Source organism: Schistosoma haematobium, chromosome 4, assembly GCF_000699445.3.
Source record: "Schistosoma haematobium chromosome 4, whole genome shotgun sequence".
In the NCBI taxonomy this organism is placed as follows: Eukaryota; Metazoa; Platyhelminthes; class Trematoda; order Strigeidida; family Schistosomatidae; genus Schistosoma; species Schistosoma haematobium.
The window spans coordinates 42371-63049 of NC_067199.1; the positions used below are offsets into that span (position 1 = coordinate 42371).

At 41.3% G+C, this 20679-nt stretch overlaps 1 protein-coding gene across 1 annotated transcript; it reads left to right on the forward strand.

The window, feature by feature from the left end:
- The first annotated feature begins 475 nt into the window (after window positions 1-475).
- Window positions 476-4311, forward strand: MS3_00000357 (uncharacterized protein). Its single transcript, XM_051208156.1, has one exon. It carries the CDS (start codon window positions 1541-1543, stop codon window positions 2255-2257), a length of 717 nt encoding a protein of 238 aa, XP_051065900.1. The 5' UTR covers window positions 476-1540; the 3' UTR covers window positions 2258-4311.
- Window positions 4312-20679: the final 16368 nt, after the last annotated feature.

Here is a 20679-nt window from a genome sequence, read left to right on the forward strand (position 1 = left end):
TCACCGGCTTCCATGGGATTGCATCTCCTCACGATGCTCCACTGCCTTGTGGGTCAGACCTTAGGGTCGACGGTTCGGAGTGTGGTCCCCTAAGAAAACCACCTGCTTCGGTTTGGGCACCCGGGCAGTATCACAGCCCACACACAAACAGAATGAAATGACAATACTTACGGGAAATAATATACTTACTTCCATTAACAGTCAAACGATTCACGTTATTATTATTATTAATATTATTATTATTATTTACTGCGTCACTTCCTCACTCTCTTTTATTCCTACTTTATGTATCCTTATTTTTCGACTTATACAGCAGCTCGCCTGTGGTGGAAGCTCGGTTCTATCAAAACGTTCTCGAGTCACTGACTGGTTGAAATTTGTATGCTAGCACCAAATAATGAAGCAGTTTTTCTGAAACCACGTGCACCATTCAAACTGGCTGCCTTCAACGTTCGCACACTCATGCAGGTCGGACAACAGATAGGCCTGGCTATATCTTTAGAAAGTCTTACTATGGACGTTTGTTGTCTATCCAAGACTCGTATTCAAGACTCTGGTGAAGTACTATAAATTCGCTCTTCATCTGTTGCTTCAAAAAGCTTGTTTTGTGTGCGTTTATCCGGGGACCCTGTGGCATCTTCGTCCGGTCTGACTGGCGTTGGTGTCACACTAAGCGCTAGAGCTGAGGCAGCACTAATCGATTGGATCCCCATTAACAGTCGGTTATGTGCTGTTAGATTAGAATGTTCCATCGAAGTGAGAAGAAATCGGCATGAGAAACGATGTCCTTTCGTCAACTCCGCCTGTGCCCGGACAGATTGCAGCACGGATACAATCAAGCATGAATTTTACCACCAGTCAACCGTTCTTCTCCAGAAACTGCGTTCGACAGATATTGTAGTACTAGCCGGAGACTTGAATGCTCAGGTCGGGCGTCTAGGCACAGAAGAGAGTCGTTTAGGTGGCCGATGGGGACTCGTTGGTCTCAGGTCAGATAACGGGGACCGTCTACTGCAACTTTGCACAGACCACAACCTGTTTCTGGCTAGCACTAACTTTCGGCGCAGTCATCGCCGATGTGCCACCTGGCGTCCTCCCTCTGCATCTCAAGCCTGGACTAAGATTGATCACATCGCGATCAGCTACCGCTGGTGTGGTTGTGTACAGGACTGCCGCTCCTTTTGGAGTACCTATCTGGACTCTTGTCATGCCCTGATCTGCGTCAATCTTACCTTGCATTTTAGTGGCCAACAAAGTGACTGCCATCAACGGATTGATATTAGCAAGCTGGTTGCAACTTCTGTTAGTAAGTATCGAATCGAGCTGGCTTCTAGACTAGCTACTGATCCACCGAAAAGTGTAGACGAGCATTCGTTGCAACTTCATGACGCCATAAAAATGGCGAGTAAAGTCACTTGTGGGTTTGCGAAACGTCCCGCTTATAAGCACTGTGTTTCTTCAGGCTCCTTACAACTCATTGAAGCCCGTCGGTCTACTCCGGGTGACTGTGAGTTTGACCACAAACGAAGTATGTTAAGTCATGAACTCGGGCAAAGCTTGCGTAAGGACCGAGAAGCCTGGTGGTCGGAGCGTGCTAATGAGCTGGAAGCAGCGGCCGCATCTGATAACTACCGGAAGCTCTTCCAATTTACCTCCGGTTCTTTTTAAGGATGTTGGTGAATTTCTGACTAAGGAACTGACGACGTTGTTTACAAAGGTTTGGGAACTAGAGAGTGTACCAACGTCATGGAATGAGTCGATAGTCGTCCCTATCTTTAAAAAGGGTTCACGTCGTTCCTGTAACAACTATCGGGGGATACGTTTACTTCCGATTGCGTCCAAGCTATTGGCTTCTGTCATACTTCGTAGGTTGTTCAAAACCCGAGAAAGATTGACTCGCGAGGAGCAGGCTGGGTTTCGTTCTGGTCGAGGATGTATTGATCATATCTTCACCCTCCGCCAAATGTTAGAACACCGCCATACTTTTCAAAGGCCAACAATCGTAGTGTTTCTTGACATCAGGGCTGCCTTCGATTCGTTGGACAGGACTGTTCTCTGGTATTGTCTATTGAAGAAGGGTGTGCTTGAGAAGCTCATTAACATCTTGAAGACCCTATATACGAACACCTCAGGTAGAGTGAGGGCATACAACCACCTATCTCCATTGTTCCATTCAAGCAGTAGGGTTAGACAGGGTTCCCAATCTCACCATTCCTCTTCAACTTTGCCATCGATGACATTCTGGAAACAGCTCTGATGGATGTAAGTAGTCGTCGTATGGATCTGTTGCCTGGAGCAAAAAGTCTCGACCTTGAGTATGCGGACGATATTGTCTTACTGTGCGATAATGCCCAAGGCATGCAATCCGCACTTAATCAGTTAGCAATCAGTGTCCGTAGGTATGTTATGTGCTTTGCACCTTCGGAGTGCAAAGTACTTCTACAAGACTGGCAGGATTCTAATCCTGTACTCACACCCTGGGTATTGAGCAGATAGAAGTAGTCGAGAAGTTCGTGTATCTGGGTAGCTGCATAAGTGCTGGTGGGGGTGTGCGTGATGAGATCAATGCACGAATAGTGAAAGCCAGAGCGGCTTATGCCAAACTGGGCCATTTCGGCGCCTTCGTGATGTTGGTCTGACTGTAAAAGGCCGGATCTACAACGCGTCGGTGGGAGCAGTTTCGCTCTATGCTTGTGAAACCTGGTCTCTCCGAGTTGAGGACGTTAGAAGACTCTCTGTGTTCGATCATCGCTGTCTCCCAAGGATTGCTGACATCCAGTGGCAACACCATGTCAGTAATGCAGAGGTTCGGCACCGTGTGTTCGGGCACAGAGATGATAATTCAATTGGTGTCACCATCTTGAAACACCGACTTCGGTGGCTTGGACATGTTCCATTGATGTCGTCCTAGAGAATTCCACGTCGTGCATTATTTTCCGACTCTGGGACTGGTTGGAAGAAGCGGAGAGGTGGTCAGTGCATGACATGGTGTCGTGGTGTGAAAGAAAGCTGCAAAGGACTGGCTTCTGTTGGTCCTTCATGACTCCCTGGTTGGGGTTCTGAGATGGTGCAACACAGTGGCTAGAGATGTTATCACAAATGGTTCAGACTAGAAGCCAGTGTCGATCTTGATGTAAGCTTCCTTTACTTTCTTTATAAAAAGTGGTTGTAACTTCCTGAACTGAAAGAATTCTTCTGACTGTACCTTTCCGTTTCCCCCATTATTATTATTATTATTATTATTATTATTATTATTATTATTATTACACCACCTTACACTAATCCATTCGTTATCGTTCTTTTTTTCTTCCTCTTCGAATTCTCATTGTTTTGTGTGGCGCATATATATATTTGGTGCCCTCTTGTACCAATATTCATGTGTTCAAATAAAATAAAATAAAAAATGCTTTGCGCGTGATGGTGGTTTGTAACACCTGCAGTTGGTGTTAGTGCGATGCACACTTTATGACATCACTAGTTGCAGTTGTCACATTGCATTCCATCTTCGACTAGAAAAAACATGTGGGTCTACCAAAACGATGGTTTGCTCGCTCCATCGAAATTGTTAAGTAGGCTTATGAAGAGAATAACACGAATAATCTCTTTAAGCGCGGAAGACAGACGAAAAAAGAAAGAAGGGAAAAAGATTCTCGGAATAATAGTGTTTCAAAAATTCTAGAAGCGATGGACACTGAACACAAAAGGCAACTGAAAATCACCTAAAGACAGGGACAATAAAACGGCTTGTCTCCCTACGTCTTCATCAAACTCTTCACCTAGTTCTGCGAAATCAGCACCCATTACAACCAAATATGCTGATGTACCAGCTTCCACAAATTTAGCTACTAATCCCACAATCTCATTCATTTTGAAAACCAATCGTAAAGAAAGACAAATATAGATTCCAAAACGTCACATCGAGTTCATTGGTTAATTTTCTTTCCGCTCTCGCGGACTTTGAACATTAACTTTTTTTCACATGGTTTTATTTCTTTCTCTGTATTTCTTCACTTCAATTTAGTAATATTTATAAGCGAAATATTCTATATTTTTGAAAGAGTTTTCATTACTTTGGCACCTCATCTTAGGACTGAACATTATACATTTGGTCCGTTAGGTTTCATTCTGTACACCTTTATTCGTTCATTAATATTCATATATTAGCGATTAACAGATATTAGACTCAATCGTACCATCAGACATGTTACATCTGCTACGGTCTAACAGTAGCTGTTCAATTAACACGAAGGTAACGCCTCAGGGATATCGTCCACCGACAGAGGTTGCTGTGCACTTGAAAGTCAGATCGTCGGGAAACTATTGGCGTGTCACCTCGACAATTCGTAAGGTTGTGCGGAAACGGTCAAATCAAGACATTTTTAGGTTTGATTTGAGTTCAGCCACACTATGTCTAATAACGTCCACAAATGAATGTATCCTTCAGGTCGAAATATCCCCCCCGCCAATCCGAATTTTGGATCCGTGTAGTAAATGGTAAGCTAAAAGTTACCTCTATTGAAGCTATGCACAACCATATTTGCACGGAAGGATATAGTTCTGTAGATCCCTCAAGACGACAGTTGGTGTCAAGTGAACAATTATACTTAAGGCCATTTCTACTGAGTAATACGCCAACGCGTAACTTACGACATCTGGTTTCTTAGACGTTCTACAAACAGCTCACCAAAGACGATATCGTCAAAATGTGGTCACGGTCGTACCCAGGTTGTTGAATTCACATCCTAATTTATTGAGTTTAGACACTACAAATATCAACGAGATTTTACCGCGCGTCCAGCTAAACACCGAAGTAAAGTTATTTGATGAAAATGGGAACATATACTGGTATTTATATTTATTTAAATTGTCTCAAGGCCATCTAAAAAAATACAATCTCTCTTGATGCCTGTAGCACCTGCAAGTGTTCTAACTCCATTAACAAAGTGAATGATATGAAGCTACATAGACACGCAGCTACACTAGACATTCGCCATGTACTTGGACATGATATCTCACAGCCTTGCATCACCCTTATAGATATAAATAAAACCAGTCACAAACCAATTGAATCGACGTCATTTGATAGTTCTTGCAGTTTACACAAGAGCGTCACTTGTTAAGAGCAACTTTTAGACAGTTCGGCTAAGCCAAAACACTTGACAAATCCACAACCGACTGACCTGTTTAGGGGCCAACAGAATGCATATATATCTGCCTGCATTAACCAGCCCAGAGATATAGATTTCGACTGCTCACACCGACATATACTCCATTCATCAACTAACCGTGCACACAGTGATCACTCAATAGACTCTTGCTACAAGTTTGAATGCAACCATGTCGACCCTAACAATCTTAGTATGAACTGCAAACTTTCACCAGTAACAGTTCTAAGGCCGGTCAAATAGAACATAACCTCACACAAATCATTCACGACTTATTTCCGTAGAAATATCTAATCAGTGTCCCAGAAAACCCTGATCTCAAAATTATAGAAAACACTAATAACGTAATTGACCATATATCATCAGTAGTGTTGAAAAACTCCAGTGTATGCAGACTGTCATTGTGTATAATGTACCTGATAGTGCAAACGTAAAGTCCGTTAGAAATACTTTACTTAAATAGTGTGGATTGTCGCAATCTTGGAATGTAACACGATGATAGCGTAAAGCATAGACTAAAGCTTGTTGTCCCATTCTCTTTCCGTTTCGTAGTATCACGGGGGCTGATCATCTCCTTAACAATCAGTTGTTACGGAGGCGTATCCTAACGTTTTAAAAAGATTAAAATCATCTGCAACAGGACTACTGTCTAACATCGAATCTTCAAAGAACTACAAACCAATCAACCCAGCCTACGTGATAGCAACAGTTACACCGTTGGCCACTGCACAAACCCCGAAACCTCATTCTCTACTCCTCCAAAAAATAAAGGCACTTTGCGTGGGGCCACTAGTCCTGGAATCAAGACTGTGCATCAAACAGCCCCAGCACTGCTCTAGCTGCTCCAATAAGAATCCGAAACAGCCTAAAAACAATCCTTTCAGAAATCGCTCTTAAAGGTACAGCCGCTTATCCATTAAAACACGGCTTAATGCCAAACCCTCTGTCGAAACCCACAAACACCCCAGCACTCTTGACCAACAACATACACCCTCCCGTAGCAATAGAAAACCTAACAACGAACGCAGTGGACTGATATTATTCATTCATCCTAGCATGAGGCCACACCTGTCTAACACTACACCTACTCATGACAACAATAAGCTTTTCAGGGTGAACTTTGTACGCTCTAGGAACCAGAACTCGAACATACACTACATGAACACCTATCTTTGCAGCAATCTCAAGCAATTCTCCATTTCTAACCTGAGGCATATAACCTCCTTAACTACCCATGACAGGGCTGAAATTCCGTAAAACACACGATAAAACGACGACGATAGCCTACTTGGGCACCCACCTAGTGGTCGTAGATACTTAAAACAATGGGTCTCTTTGACAAATTTCGATAATGTAATGAGAAGACTAATGTAATGTGATAACCTTAATCTTCTCATTGCATTATCGATATTGTAGATACTACTAAAGTCAAGCCACCCCAAGCAACTCTTTGATCTGTTCCGGATTTGGAGCATACACCACCTCATCTCTTTTTACCTCACTCTCCCTCAACAGTCTTCCTATGGAGCCTCCAAATGTTGAGGGCGATAATCCCACTCTTTTGAGACCAACCTCTATATACTCCGACCTAATGCAAAGTAACATACATTTCTTTTCATCCTGTCACTGTTAGACAATCCTTCGCTTGTTTTGCTAGCAGAAAGTTGGTTGTCCTCCGATGTCACAAATTCATACCTTCAAATAGACACTTATGGTCTCTTCCGCCATAATTGAGTCACTAAGCAGGATGGTAGTCGTCTTATATATGCATCTAAAACCATGAAGACGGAAATCTATAACGATGCTGTCCTCAGCAAATTGTCCGATTCGATAAGGCTTACTGTACACACTAATTGGATATACATATCGAGATCCTAACAATCCTAGTTTAAACGACACTACTATAAGTGAGTTTTTAGCTACAATTGCCTCAGTTGACTCCCCTTGCAAAGTTATTTGTGGTTATTTTAACCTTCCCACCATCAACTGAATGACAAGCTCCGACCCATTGAGCTTTGAAAGTACACATAGTTCTTTGGACATATGTGGTTGGCAACAACATGTACACCTGCCTTCACGAAACCACAACATTTCTGACCTGATATTCTGTTACAATGTCACACCAACATCTGTGATGATTGGCGAAACGTTTGACAACAGCGATCATAAAGCAGTATTCTGCACTCTACCAATTCTTGATAAGTGCAACAAATTAAAGACAGTAAAGACGCGTTTTCAGTATAGAGACTATGTACACGCTGACTGGGAAACCTTTCAATTTATAACAGGGCACCTCGACTGGAGCAGTTTCTTTACTTGTGAAAAGCTCTCATAAGCATTCGAATATTCAATACTACCACTAAATCCGCACTAGACACCACTATCTCTCAAAAATTGCTTTTGAGACGATTAATCTTTACTTATTTATTTAGTAATGATATTTTATTCTCAAATAACTATCTGTTACACGGGCCATTGGTACAAAGTGGCACTGAATACACAAGCACACATAAATCATACAATTTGTGTGAGGGAGAGGACACTGCTGGGGTGCCCAAACCGAAGCAGGTGATTTTCTTAGGGAGCCATACCTTGAGCCTTTGACCTAAAAGTCAAATCTACGAAGCAACGGACCAACGAAAGGAGATACAGTTCCATGATAGCCGGCGACTAACATTAAGTTTATAGGCCTTTTATTTCTTCAGGGTCCTGTGTCCCATCCTCACCATTGGATTAGAATCACGGTTTTCCAAATCTCCTCGATGGATCTGTAAGATGATGGTCCACGTTTGCTATTGGCACTGCTATAATAATAGACCTAATCACAAAATTATAAGTTTGTCATGACGCAAAAACCTAGCCTATAAGATCTTACGTGGAAGTCACATCATTGTCTACTCTGACACACCGTGTCGTAACAACCCGCGTTATAAGGTTCAGCTCTTATAGGGTTACTGCCGGTCCCAAGCCCGGGTAAAGGAGGAGGGTTGGGCATGGGGTTAGCGTCCCCATCCCGTAGAAAACTAACTCGCTAAAAAAACGCTTACCAGAAAAAATAATCCAAACCATTTTAACTCTGCCCTGGGAGTTAGAAGGTCTTCATTTGAAAGAATTATGACGCTTCATGGTGAAAGCCGAGTTCCTTCGGAAGCCACGAGGCTGATGCCCCTTCTAACAACCAGAGCAACAATTTTTATAGGTACATGGAACGTCCAGACGATGTGGGAGGCTGGGAAGACAAGTCAAATAGCAACGGAAATGAGGAGATACAATTTGGCAGTACTTGTAATCAGCGAAACCCATTGGATCCAAGCTGGACAACAACGGCTAAATACGGAAGAGATGCTGCTATACGCCAGTCACGAAGAGGAAAATGCTCCACACACTCAGGCAGTTTCTCTAATGCTGTCCAAAGTAGCACGAAATGCACTTGTAGGATGGGAATCTCACGGATCCAGAATCATCAAAGCATCATTCAAAACAAAGAAGGAGGGGATCTTAATGAATATTATCCAATGTTATGCACCCACCAATGATAGCAACGACGAAATTAAAGATCAGTTCTACGAGCGGCTGCAGTCAGTCATTGAGAAATGCCCAAGGAAGGACCTCACCATTCTGATGGGAGATCTAAATGACAAAGTCGGAATAGACAACACTGGATATGAAGATATTATGGGACGACATGGAGTGGGAGAAAGAAACAAAAATGGAGAAAGATTTGCAAATCTATGTGCATTCAACAAATTGGTCATAGGAGGCACAATATTTCCACACAAGCGTATACACAAGGCTACATGGATCTCACCGGACCACACTACAGAGAACCAAATAGATCATATTTGCATCAACAAAAAATTCCGAAGGACAATGGAAGATGTGAGAACCAGGAGAGGTGCTGACGTAGCTTCAGATCACCACCTAGTTGCAGCCAATTTGAAACTGAAGCTAAAAAAGAACTGGACAAGTGGACAAACAGCAATACAAAGGTTCAATACAGCCTTCCTTCGAGATACTGACAAACTCAATGAATTCAAGATAGCTCTCAACAACAGGTTCCAAGCCTTACAAGATCTACTGAAAGAAGAAGAAACTACTATGGAGGACAACTGGAAAGGGATCAAGGAAGCATTAACTTTAACGTGTCAAGAGGTTCTGGGTCTAAAGAAATACCATCATAAGGAATGGATCTCTACAGAAACACTGGACAAGATCAAAGAAAGGAAGAACAAGAAGACAGCAATAAACAACAGCCGAACACGAGCAGAGAAAGTCCAAGCACAAGCAGAATACATAGAAACAAACAACCAAGTGAAGAAGAGCATTAGAGCCGACAAGAAGAAATACGTGGAAGAACTAACAACGACGGCGGAAAAAGCTGCTAGAGAAGGAAATATGAAACAGCTTCACGATACAACGAAGAAACTAGCAGGGAAATACAGTAAACCAGAGAGGCCGGTCAAAGACAAAGAAGGCAAGCCAATCACCGAAATTCAACAACAGCGTAACAGATGGGTAGAATACTTCGAGGAACTCCTGAATAGGCCGGCTCCAATGGATCCACCGGACATCGAAGCAGCACACATAGATCTTCCTATAGATGTCAATCCACCAACTACGGAAGAAATTAGAATGGCAGTCAGACAAATCAAGAACGGGAAAGCAGCAGGACCCGACAACATACCAGCTGAAGCACTGAAATCAGATATCGAAGCAACCACAAGCATGCTTTATCTTCTATTCAAAAAGATTTGGGAGGAGGAACAAGTGCCGATGGACTGGAAAGAAGGACACCTCGTCAAGATTCCAAAGAAAGGAGATCTGAGCAAATGTGAAAACTACAGAGGCATCACACTACTGTCAATACCAGGGAAAGTCTTCAACAGATTGTTGCTGAACCGGATGAAGGATGCAGTAGACGCCCAACTTCGAGATCAACAAGCTGGATTCCGTAAGGATCGGTCGTGCACAGACCAAATTGCAACACTACGGATCATCGTCGAACAATCAGTTGAGTGGAACTCATCACTATACGTCAACTTCATTGATTATGAAAAGGCATTCGACAGTGTAGATAGGAGGACATTATGGAAACTTCTTCGACACTACGGAGTTCCTGAGAAGATTATCAATATTATCCGGAACTCATACGACGGACTACAGTGCAAAGTAGTGCATGGAAGACAGCTGACAGATGCATTCCAAGTAAGGACCGGAGTCAGACAAGGCTGTTTACTCTCTCCCTTCCTCTTTCTTCTGGTGGTCGACTGGATTATGAAAACCTCGACATCTGAAGGAAAACACGGAATACAATGGACAGCTCAGAATCAATTAGAAGATTTGGACTTCGCAGATGACCTAGCCCTCCTATCACGTACATACGAACAGATGCAGATGAAGACAGCCAGTGTAGCAGCAGTCTCTGCATCCGTAGGCCTCAGCATACACAAAGGGAAAACTAAGGTCCTCAAATTCAAAGCGGAGAACAGCAATCCAATCACACTTAATGGCGAAACTCTGGAAGATGTAGAGTCCTTCACATATCTGGGAAGCATCATCGATGAACAAGGAGGATCCGATGCAGACGTAAAGGCGAGGATTGGCAAAGCAAGGGTTGCATTCCTAGAATTGAAGAACATATTGAACTCAAAACAACTGCCAACCAATACCAAAGTGAGAATCTTCAATACGAATGTCAAGGCAGTTCTACTGTACGGAGCTGAAACTTGGAGAACTACGACAACTATCATCAAGAAAGTACAAGTATTTATAAATAGCTGTCTACGCAAGATACTCAACATCCATTCGCCGGATACCATCAGCAATAGCCTTCTGTGGGAGAGAACAAACCAACTTCCAGCTGAAGAAGAAATTAGGAAAAGACGATGGAAATGGATAGGACATACATTACGCAAATCGTCGAACTGCATCACGAGGCAAGCCCTAACTTGGAATCCTGAAGGGAAGCGAAAAAGAGGAAGGCCAAAGAACACATTGCGTCGGATAATAGAAGCAGATATGAAAGTGATGAATTACAACTGGACGGAGCTGGAAAGGATTGCCCAGTACAGGGTTGGATGGAGAATGCTGGTGAGCGGCCTATGCTCCTTCACGAGGAGTAACAGGCGTAAGTAAGTAAGTAAGTAAGGGACACATTAAGGCTAAATATAGAATAAGATTTAATTTGAGTAGAGACAAGTTATACAGGACGACTAAGTCCACGAGGCTGAGGCATGCCATCTGAATGATTGAACGTTCCCGCGTTCACCACTGTTGGCCTTCTCCGTGTTGAATGTTGAATACCTGCTTTCTCAGTTATTTCATGTTCAGCTTTGAGGACTGTGTGGTTAGGATCAATGCTACTACAGATCCTCCGCATTCACCATTCATGTTTAAGCGCCGTACAGTCGCTTTCCGTCCTCTCGTTTTCGTAAACAATACCCTCACAGCTGTAAGGAAGTGAGTAAGACTTCTCTGACAGTGGCTGTATACGCGTGGCCATGCGAGAGCATTTAGAGAAGGAGAGTTGACTCTCCATACTCTCGGCTGTACCAGAGCATTTGAGAGCCGTCTTTTTGAAAAGCTCACATAAAAATACAGATCACAACATTCACTCCATACTGCACGATAGTGTGTCATATTATGACCGAACTGCTATATTGACAGTAAGGAACTCACATTAACTTGATGCCGATGTTATTTTGCGTTATCCTGGCCCGTTGATGGATAACAGGCCTCACATATGCAAGGCCGACGGCAGTAGCAAGAAATTGTGAGGTTTTCTTGAAAACTCTTCAGAGTAGAAGTGAGCGTCCCTTGTGACCGACTATGGTTGAGCGGTATCAGCAGGCTCAGTAAGTTACCTGTCTACTTTAAGTAAAAATTAGAGAGGGACATACAGTCCTGGAAACATATCTAATTCAACTGCAACGAAGAAGAGAAAGAGGAACTAAACTTACAGTTTGATGTGGTTTAGACACGTAGAGGTTCTATGATATCTGAGTGGGACGCAAATGTGTTTTCGCGTGCCAAACCACTATAAGCAAGAGCTTCCTCAATGGCAGAAATATACTATATCATTATAATCCATTGCTAAATCACATTTGCTATTTAGTTCACTAAATTCCAACTTGTTCAGATGCAAAATTATTTGTAGGTCAAACGTGGCGAAACTTAAGTACCCAGGGAAACTGTGCATCAAACCTATCCTGGATTTTATCTAGATCTGTTTGTTCTATCTAGCCGTTAGTTAGAGCGGGGCGTAGGTGGAACGTATGTACTACTTTAAGATCGTTAGCCAAGTGTTAAGTAATTACATGTCTTTAATATACATGATGAACAATTGTGGTTCAATGAGTCCCGGAAAACACATCTAGTAATTTCTGAGGGTCGGAGAAGTATTACCCTATTCTCACTACTCGAATACGACCCTTTAAGAACGTTACAATCCAATCATACATTTTACTTGGCATGCCAAAAGGATTAATTTAGATAGAAAAGAGGAGAGTTTTACTTTATTAAACACCTCAGTGAAGTCAAACTAGAGTGACAACTAGCTTGCCCCATCTTCATTGTACATCATATAATCAAGGTATTCTGAGTGGCAGGCTACTAATGACTTTATAGAAATAAATTCGTGTTGTGAAGACATAATCATCTGGTACTTATCTGGATGATTACCGACTACCATCTTAATAATCTTCTACATAGTTCTAGACGAGATATAAGTGTGCTTAAACAGGAGATATTTGTCTATGTCCAGTGTGGATCATTTTTTAAAGTAGTGGATAATGTATGCAGTTTTTCAATCCCAAGGGAAAATATCCGAATCAAAGCACACACAAAATATTTTAGTAAGCAGCGTGAGAATGTCAGAACCCCCTCATTTAATTAAATTGACCGGTACTCCATCATATCCTCTCCCCAAAAGTTTTAATAACCTTATTATATCTATTACAGTTATTAGCGTTAATTCTAGGTCACCTTAAGTGTATGTGTTGAAACCGGCGGTTATAAATTCATTCCGACAACACATAGTGAACGCTTGTTGAAATGTATCGCTAAGCAGCTCGTATAGTTTTCCTCGGTCTCTTATAGGTTTGTCACTGACATTTAGAACAGCAGACTTAAAGATCGAACATAAATTTTTTCAAAACGGGTGTTAAAAGCTATCCTTATTTTACAAAATGGAAAGCCTCCGTTCAGCTTTTAATCCCTAATATTGACATATACTGATTGGCTTTTGAGAGTAGCTGAAAAGTCAAGTTAAGCAAAGAACACTTTTTGCAACTTCTTTAGTTTGGATCCGAAACTGATAGAAAGATAATCACAATGAGGGAAGTACGACATTTTTTTTCATAATTGGAGCGATTAAATCCAGAAAAGCTTTGAGATTAAGATAAAGAGAATCTGGTGTAGTACTAACGTCACTATAAGAAACAAACTTATCCCAACTAAGACCACGGTGTTAAAACGGAAATATTAAGTGTACAATAGTTTTTGGCCTCCAGAATGCAGAATGGATTAACCAGGTAAGCTAGACCTCTTAGATTAGCCATCTTATTGTAGTGAGAGAGTAAAGTAAGACAACGGAAAGCTGTTAAGGGATAATGAAGTTGGATAAATCACAAGCTAACTTAGTGAGTGTGGAGTTATTTTGTTCAATATTTATGTGATTGAGGTTTGGAGATAGTTCTTCATTAATAATCAATGATTGTGAAGTGTGTTGTTATTTGCAAAGACGTCCTTCTTGTCTATTCTTTATCAGAGTTTTACTCTATAGTACACTATGTTGACTTGCCATTATTTTATTTCACCACTCGTTGCCTTATCTATAACTCATATATTTTTATACTTTTCCGCCTACTTTGGTTGACAAATATCCTACATTATACCCTTTCTTACTCTGATTGGCAACATATACATTATTCTATAGTAAATTAAAGCGTTGCATCGATGACTTACCTACAGTCCATAATTTGTAACTGCCTGATAAGCTTGTAAAATGGTACTTATAGAAATAATGTTTTACAACAGCATGTGATACACAAAGCATTCTGTGGGGTGTGATATATGTACAAAAAATCTCATATGGGGCTAAAATGACAAAAGGATGGAGAGTGGGGTTACTGACCAACAACCATTGATGATGAGGGCAATGACTTCAATCCACCCATGATTGGGGAGCAAAACATTTTGTTTGTATCAGGCTCCTTATCATTGAAAACAAGTCAGTACTTACATGATATTTAGGTTGTTCTACTACGCTCAACTCCGCCCGTAGCTCTTTTTGAGTTACTGCCGGTCTCAAGCCTGGGTGAGGGAGGAGGTTTGGGTGCGGAGTTGGCAACCTCATCCTGTAGAAAACAAACTTGCTGAAAAACACTAACCGGAATAAATAAGTTAAAGCATTTAAACTCTGCACTGAAAATTCAAGAAAAAATTATGATGGCTCATGATGAAAGCCAAGATTCTTCGAAAGTCACGGGGTTGATGCTCCTTCTAACAACCAGAGCAACAAGTTGTGTAGGTAAGTGGAACGTCGAGATAGGGTAGGAGAACGGGAGGGCCAGTCAAATAGCAGCGGAAATGAGGAGATACAAATGGACAGTAGTCGGAATCAGCGAAACCCATCTGACCCAAGCTGAACAGCAAAGGCTAAATACTTGGGAGGTGCTGCTGTACTCCGATAACAAGGAGGAAAATGCTCCACACACTCACGCAGTTCCTCTGATGCTATTCAAAGAAGCACAAAATGCACTTATAGGGTGTGAATATCATGGATCCTGGAACAACAGATCATCATTGAAAACAAAGAAGAGAGGAATCACAATGAATGTGATACAGTGTTATTCACCCAACAATTATAGTGGAGACGACAATAAAGATCAGTTTCACGAGAGGCTGCAATCAACCATGGGAAACTGCGTAGGAAAACAACATGGCCATCATGATGGGAGACATATACGCCATAGTCGGAATGAACAACACCGGATATGAAGATATCATAGGACGACATGGATTGACTGAGAGAAAGGAACGAGAATGGTGAGAAATTCGCAAATTGATGTGCATTCAGTAAAGTGGTTATCGACAGTACAATATTCCCTCACAAACACTTACACAAAGCTACATGTATCTCACCGGACCACACTACACTGAACCAGATAAATCATATTTGCATCTCCAAACAATTCAGAAGATCAATGGAAGAGGTGAGAACCAGGAAAGAAGCCGACATATCTTCAGATCACTAATAACTGGTGGTTGTCAAGATGAAACCGAAGCTAAAGAAACACTGGAGAACTGAACAAACAGCATTACAAAGGTTCAATACAGCCTTCCTTTGACATGCTGACAAACTCAACGAATTCAAGATAACTTTCAACAACAGACACAATCTGAATTCACAGAAGCAAGCAAGCAAGTTATGAGGAGCAATAAAGCTGAGAAGCAGAAATATGTGAAAGAAGTAGCAACGACGGTTAAAAAATCTGCAAGAGAAGGAAACAAGAGACAACTATATGGCACGACGAATAAACTGGCAGGGAAATATAATAAACCAGAGCGACCGGTCAGGGACAAAGGGGACAGGCCAATCACCGAAATTCAAGAACGGCGGAACAGATGGGTAGAGTAATTCGAGGATCTCTTGAATAAGCCGGCTCCAGTGAATCCACCAGACATCGAAGCACCACACAGAAATCTTCCTTTAGATGCCAATCCACCAACGACGGAAGAAGTCAGAATGATTATCAGACAAATCAAGAGAAGAAAAGTAGTAGAACCCGACAATTTACCAGCTGAAGTACTGAAGTCAGACATCGAAGTAACTTTAAACATGCTTCAGCTTATATTCAAAAATATTTGGGAGGAGGAACAAGTGCAGATGGACTGGAAAGAAAAACAGCTCATCAAGATTCCAAAGAAAGGAGATCTGAGCAAATGTGTAAACTACAGAGGTATTACACCACTGTCGTTATGGAAACTTCTTCGACATTATGGAGTTCCTAAGAAGATTTTTAACATTATCCAGAACTCGTATGACGGACTACAATGCAATGTCGTACATGGACGACAGCCGACAGATGAGTTTCACGTAAGGATCGGAGTCAAACAAGACTGTCTACTCTCTCCCTCCTTTCTTCTGGCGGCTGTCTGAATTACGAATACCTCGAAATCTGAGACAAAACGCGGCAAACAATCGACAGCTCAGAATCAATTAGACGATTTGAATTTCCCCGATGACCTATCCCTCTTATAGCATACACACGAACAGATGCAGATAAAGACAGCAGTGTCTGCATCAGTAGGCCTCAGCATACACAAAAGGAAAACTAAGGTCCTCAAATTCAAAGCGGAGAACAGCGATCCAATCACACTTGATGGCGAAACTGTGGGAGACGCAGAATCCTTCACATATCTGGGTAGCAACATCGATGAACAAGGAGGATCCGATGCAGACGTAAAGGCGAGGATTGGCAAATCAAGGAGAGCATTCCTACAGTCGAAGAACATATGGAACTCAAAACAACTGTCAACTAATATCAAAGTGAGAATCTTCAATACGAATGTCAAGGCAGTTCTACTGTATGGAGCTAGAAGGAGCTGGAACGGATTGACCAGGACTGGGTTTGATGGAGAATGCCGATGAGCGGCCTATGCTCCTTCACTAGGACTAGCAGGCGTAAGTAAATAAGTAAGTAGGTCTCCTACGCTCATTATTCAAACTCATGTTTCCAATTTTGTGCTAGATTATCTGTTTTACTAAGACAACATACAATACGGTATCTCGGGCATTTACATTAGGACTGTGGAGCTGGCATCGGATCAAATGAAATATCAGACAATAAAAGATATAGCTATTAGTTTTCCTAGCACTTTACTCTCTGTATGCACTTTCTGTCCTAATAACCAGCCTTCCTTATTCTGACTTCGACTTCCCTTCCTTCATTTGGACTTACCCCACCTTGACAAATATCAGAAGTCATTGTTTTTTATTACTGCATTCTCTCGTCTAGAGCCTTTGATCACTCTTCACTCTAGCAACTAGAGAATGAATATTATCTAATAATTTATCATACCTCTGTCTGTTCTACTACAAAATGTTAAGCATTGTTTAACGTTCATATCCAAGTATCTTGCGGCTCCTCTGTTTTTCCTTTTTCCAGGATCTTGCTCTGAGAGCTCAGCTATAGAACTTCTGACGACTCAAACAAACTTGACGTACGTGTTCTCTCAAGATCATAGTTCACATCAAGCGCTTTACAAGTCTACTTTATAACAACTATGAACTTAAAAAGTTGTAATGTATAAATACTTGACACGACCAGGATTATGACACAATTATGCCGAGATTGAGTCTGATTTGTAATGAGAAGGCGATGCCACTTTGGTAAATATTTTGAAGACTGTGCTCAGTGTAATACTAAAGCACAAACCTAACCATTAACGCTCCAAGACGTCTGCATGAATGTACTGTTATTCACTTTTATTGATTATATTTATTTAATGACCCTACTTGAGAAGCATACTGTGAGCCAGCAAATGTTGTAATTTGTAGATCATGCCTACAAAATGGCGTGTACCTGCCCTTGCAGAAATATATCACTAGTATTAAGCTCATAGGCTCGGTAATAGCTATTTTCATTAGTGTGAGCTTCGAGAGGATCTGTCGTACGCAAATAGAGGTAGTTTCTGTACATGGTGGCCATTTTTATATGGTGAGTTGGTACTGTTGGATATGAAAAAGTCTCTCACTGAGAGTAACTACAATTGTGATCCTGTAGAAGAGAGATTATATGTGAGGTTAGAAAACTATTATCTGCGAACTTGCTGGTAATTCTAGGCTTTAGTGGGTGAGTGAAGTGACCAGTGCCTCTATAATTTTTGTTAATCTGCTCACTAAAAGGTTGGTCGCACTTATTCCTACCACCGGTTCTCTTAATAAGAGGTTTTTAGAGTAAGCTACATGATATCTTTGGGGAGAACCTGTTCACTGTTGCTGGGAGAGCTATCAAGACGTTGGGTTGAATCTTACTCATTTCCTTATTTGATGTCACAGATTTCTTTCTCCAACGTTTTTGTGCCAGGGCCAGAGTTACTTTTTGTTTGTGAGATGAATTCAAGTTTATTCGGGTCATCCTGTATCGGAGGTCAGGTTTTTACTTGATTAGGCGTAGTTGGATGTGTGTCTTCACACGACCTTGACAGTTCTTTGAGTTGGGAGTGACTTTTATGTTCTTGTATGGAATTAATGAGCTAACATTTTCACTCAACCTGATAATCTGCATGGCATCGTAACATCAGATAAATCTAAACGGTGTTGTGGCGTGTTGATTTTTCTGATTTTTCCTAAGGTCAGTAAATTGGCAGTTGACGTTCAGTATACCCCATGCTTGAAGGTAAGTGTCCATTAACTTAGGTGGGAGTGTGCACTCAGGAAGATTGTAAGCGTGAGGGGTGCTAACTAGCTATGTCTACTGTTAATTTTGTGTTAAAACTGTGTGGACTTTTCAGTGTACGTGGATGTTGTACCTTTTACGTCAACCAGTCTTACCGTCGGCATACCTTACGAAGGGATGGGCGGGTCATCATACGGAGAATCAGGCAGGGATAGTGATATTTGTGAATAAAACGCACATATTTCAAAAGATGAAGGTTTGACATTGTCAGGTACTCAATCGTCAAACATAGGTGTTACAGATTTTGACCTTTTAGTTGGTTTAGGAGAAGCTAGTGATACTTCTCTTCTACTGAAGTTATTGGCTGTAACTGGAAGCTGGGTGAGTAGAGAACTTGTTTAACTAAATAGAATATCCAAGTGTATAGTTATTGTTAGATGTTAACTAGCTTAATTCAGTAATCAGTACCTATGGATGTTTCGTGCCGGTAGGTATTCCTCGTTCTATTGATAGAAGAAATTAGATTAGTAGTGTGTAGGTCTTTATTTAGACCGTGGCACAGGACACAATGAAGAGCCGGGTTATCTGTTTAAACACATAAAGCTTTTCAAAATCAAATGATAAGAAAAGTGATACCTATACAAAATAAGTAGGTGAATGAATGCTTGAGATATATTGTTTTTACATGTGTCTACATGATTGAGGCCAACCCCTAACTCAACACCGCACTGAACTCACCGGACATCGAAATCAACAGCGGATTTACAAATAGACTGAATGTGTCCCATTTTATCCCAGCAAAAGCTTTCAGGAAGACGAGACGGTAAAGAATGACTTTACCATATGACAAAATCTTACCGAGCTTATGCTCACCTCTGTTTACTGCTTTTCAGTTCTTTAACCAATTGTTTCCTATGTTTTCACGAGAATTAGGATTATCAATAATTAATCACCTACCCATATGACGTTTAGTATACATCGGTTTACGACACCTAAGTAATGTACTGGAAAACTTGGTGTTCTGGAAGTGGGTTGTGGACATTCTTTTTGATAAATGTTAGGAGTTGAGCCACAATTTTATCATCCATAATATTATTCCTGATCATACTCAAGATTTTAAACCTTTCCATGTACTTCTCGAAAGCTTCAGAGTTTGAATGTATATTTAACTGCCCAATCACTGGCTGCATTGTGACGGTAATATGGTAATTAAAAGTATTCGAACTAATGAGAGTAGATGAATGGCGATCATCACTCGAATTTTTATTCGAATCAAAATCACCTTATATCTTCTTGACTATCACGTACGCCTGACATTTCCTTTTCTGCAAACACCTACGATCAAGACACTTAAATTACAAGTAAAAAACATACGAAACACCTAGCCAACTATCTCATCATTATAAGGACACTCTGGAGCGTATCCAACGGTGAGCCACGAAATCAGTTCGGTGACTCAAATTCCAGACTTATGAATAGTGCCTTCAATCACTAAACCCTTACCCATTAAAGTATAGGCGTCTTAGAGGTGACCTTCTAGTGGCTTACATTATCCTCAACACTTCTGGACATCTTCTTAACCACCTTCTTGAGTTTAGCTACAGTACAAACCTAAGGGATAACACCCAGAAACTAGAGACACAACATAGCAGAACGGAGTGTAGACACAACTTTTACTCCTTAACAGTTGCAGAATGCTGAGATTCGCTGCCGGCTGAGCTAGTCCAGGCGATTTCTCAGGGGTCCTTGAAGAGGAAACTTGACCTATTCTTAAGGACTAAGGATTATATCTTGCTATGATTTACCAATTTCTTTTTTCCTCCATTATCATTAATATACCTAGGTTCCTGCCTGGAGGTACTGGTGATTCACCACTACTAGACACGGAAGCCCGTCAAGCGAAAGCTTCTTCTATTCCGTCTACAACCATTTGAACCATTTGGACATCTTTTCACATCTGACGTCAATAGTTAGGATAAACAACCTCACCGGCTTATAGCGACCATTTACAGTTCTAATAAGAGAATGTTTCCAATCTTTTATCCGATGTAATTTTTCTCACTCCACATTCTTGCCAATCATTATTGTGTGTGTGATTGTATGTTGTTTAG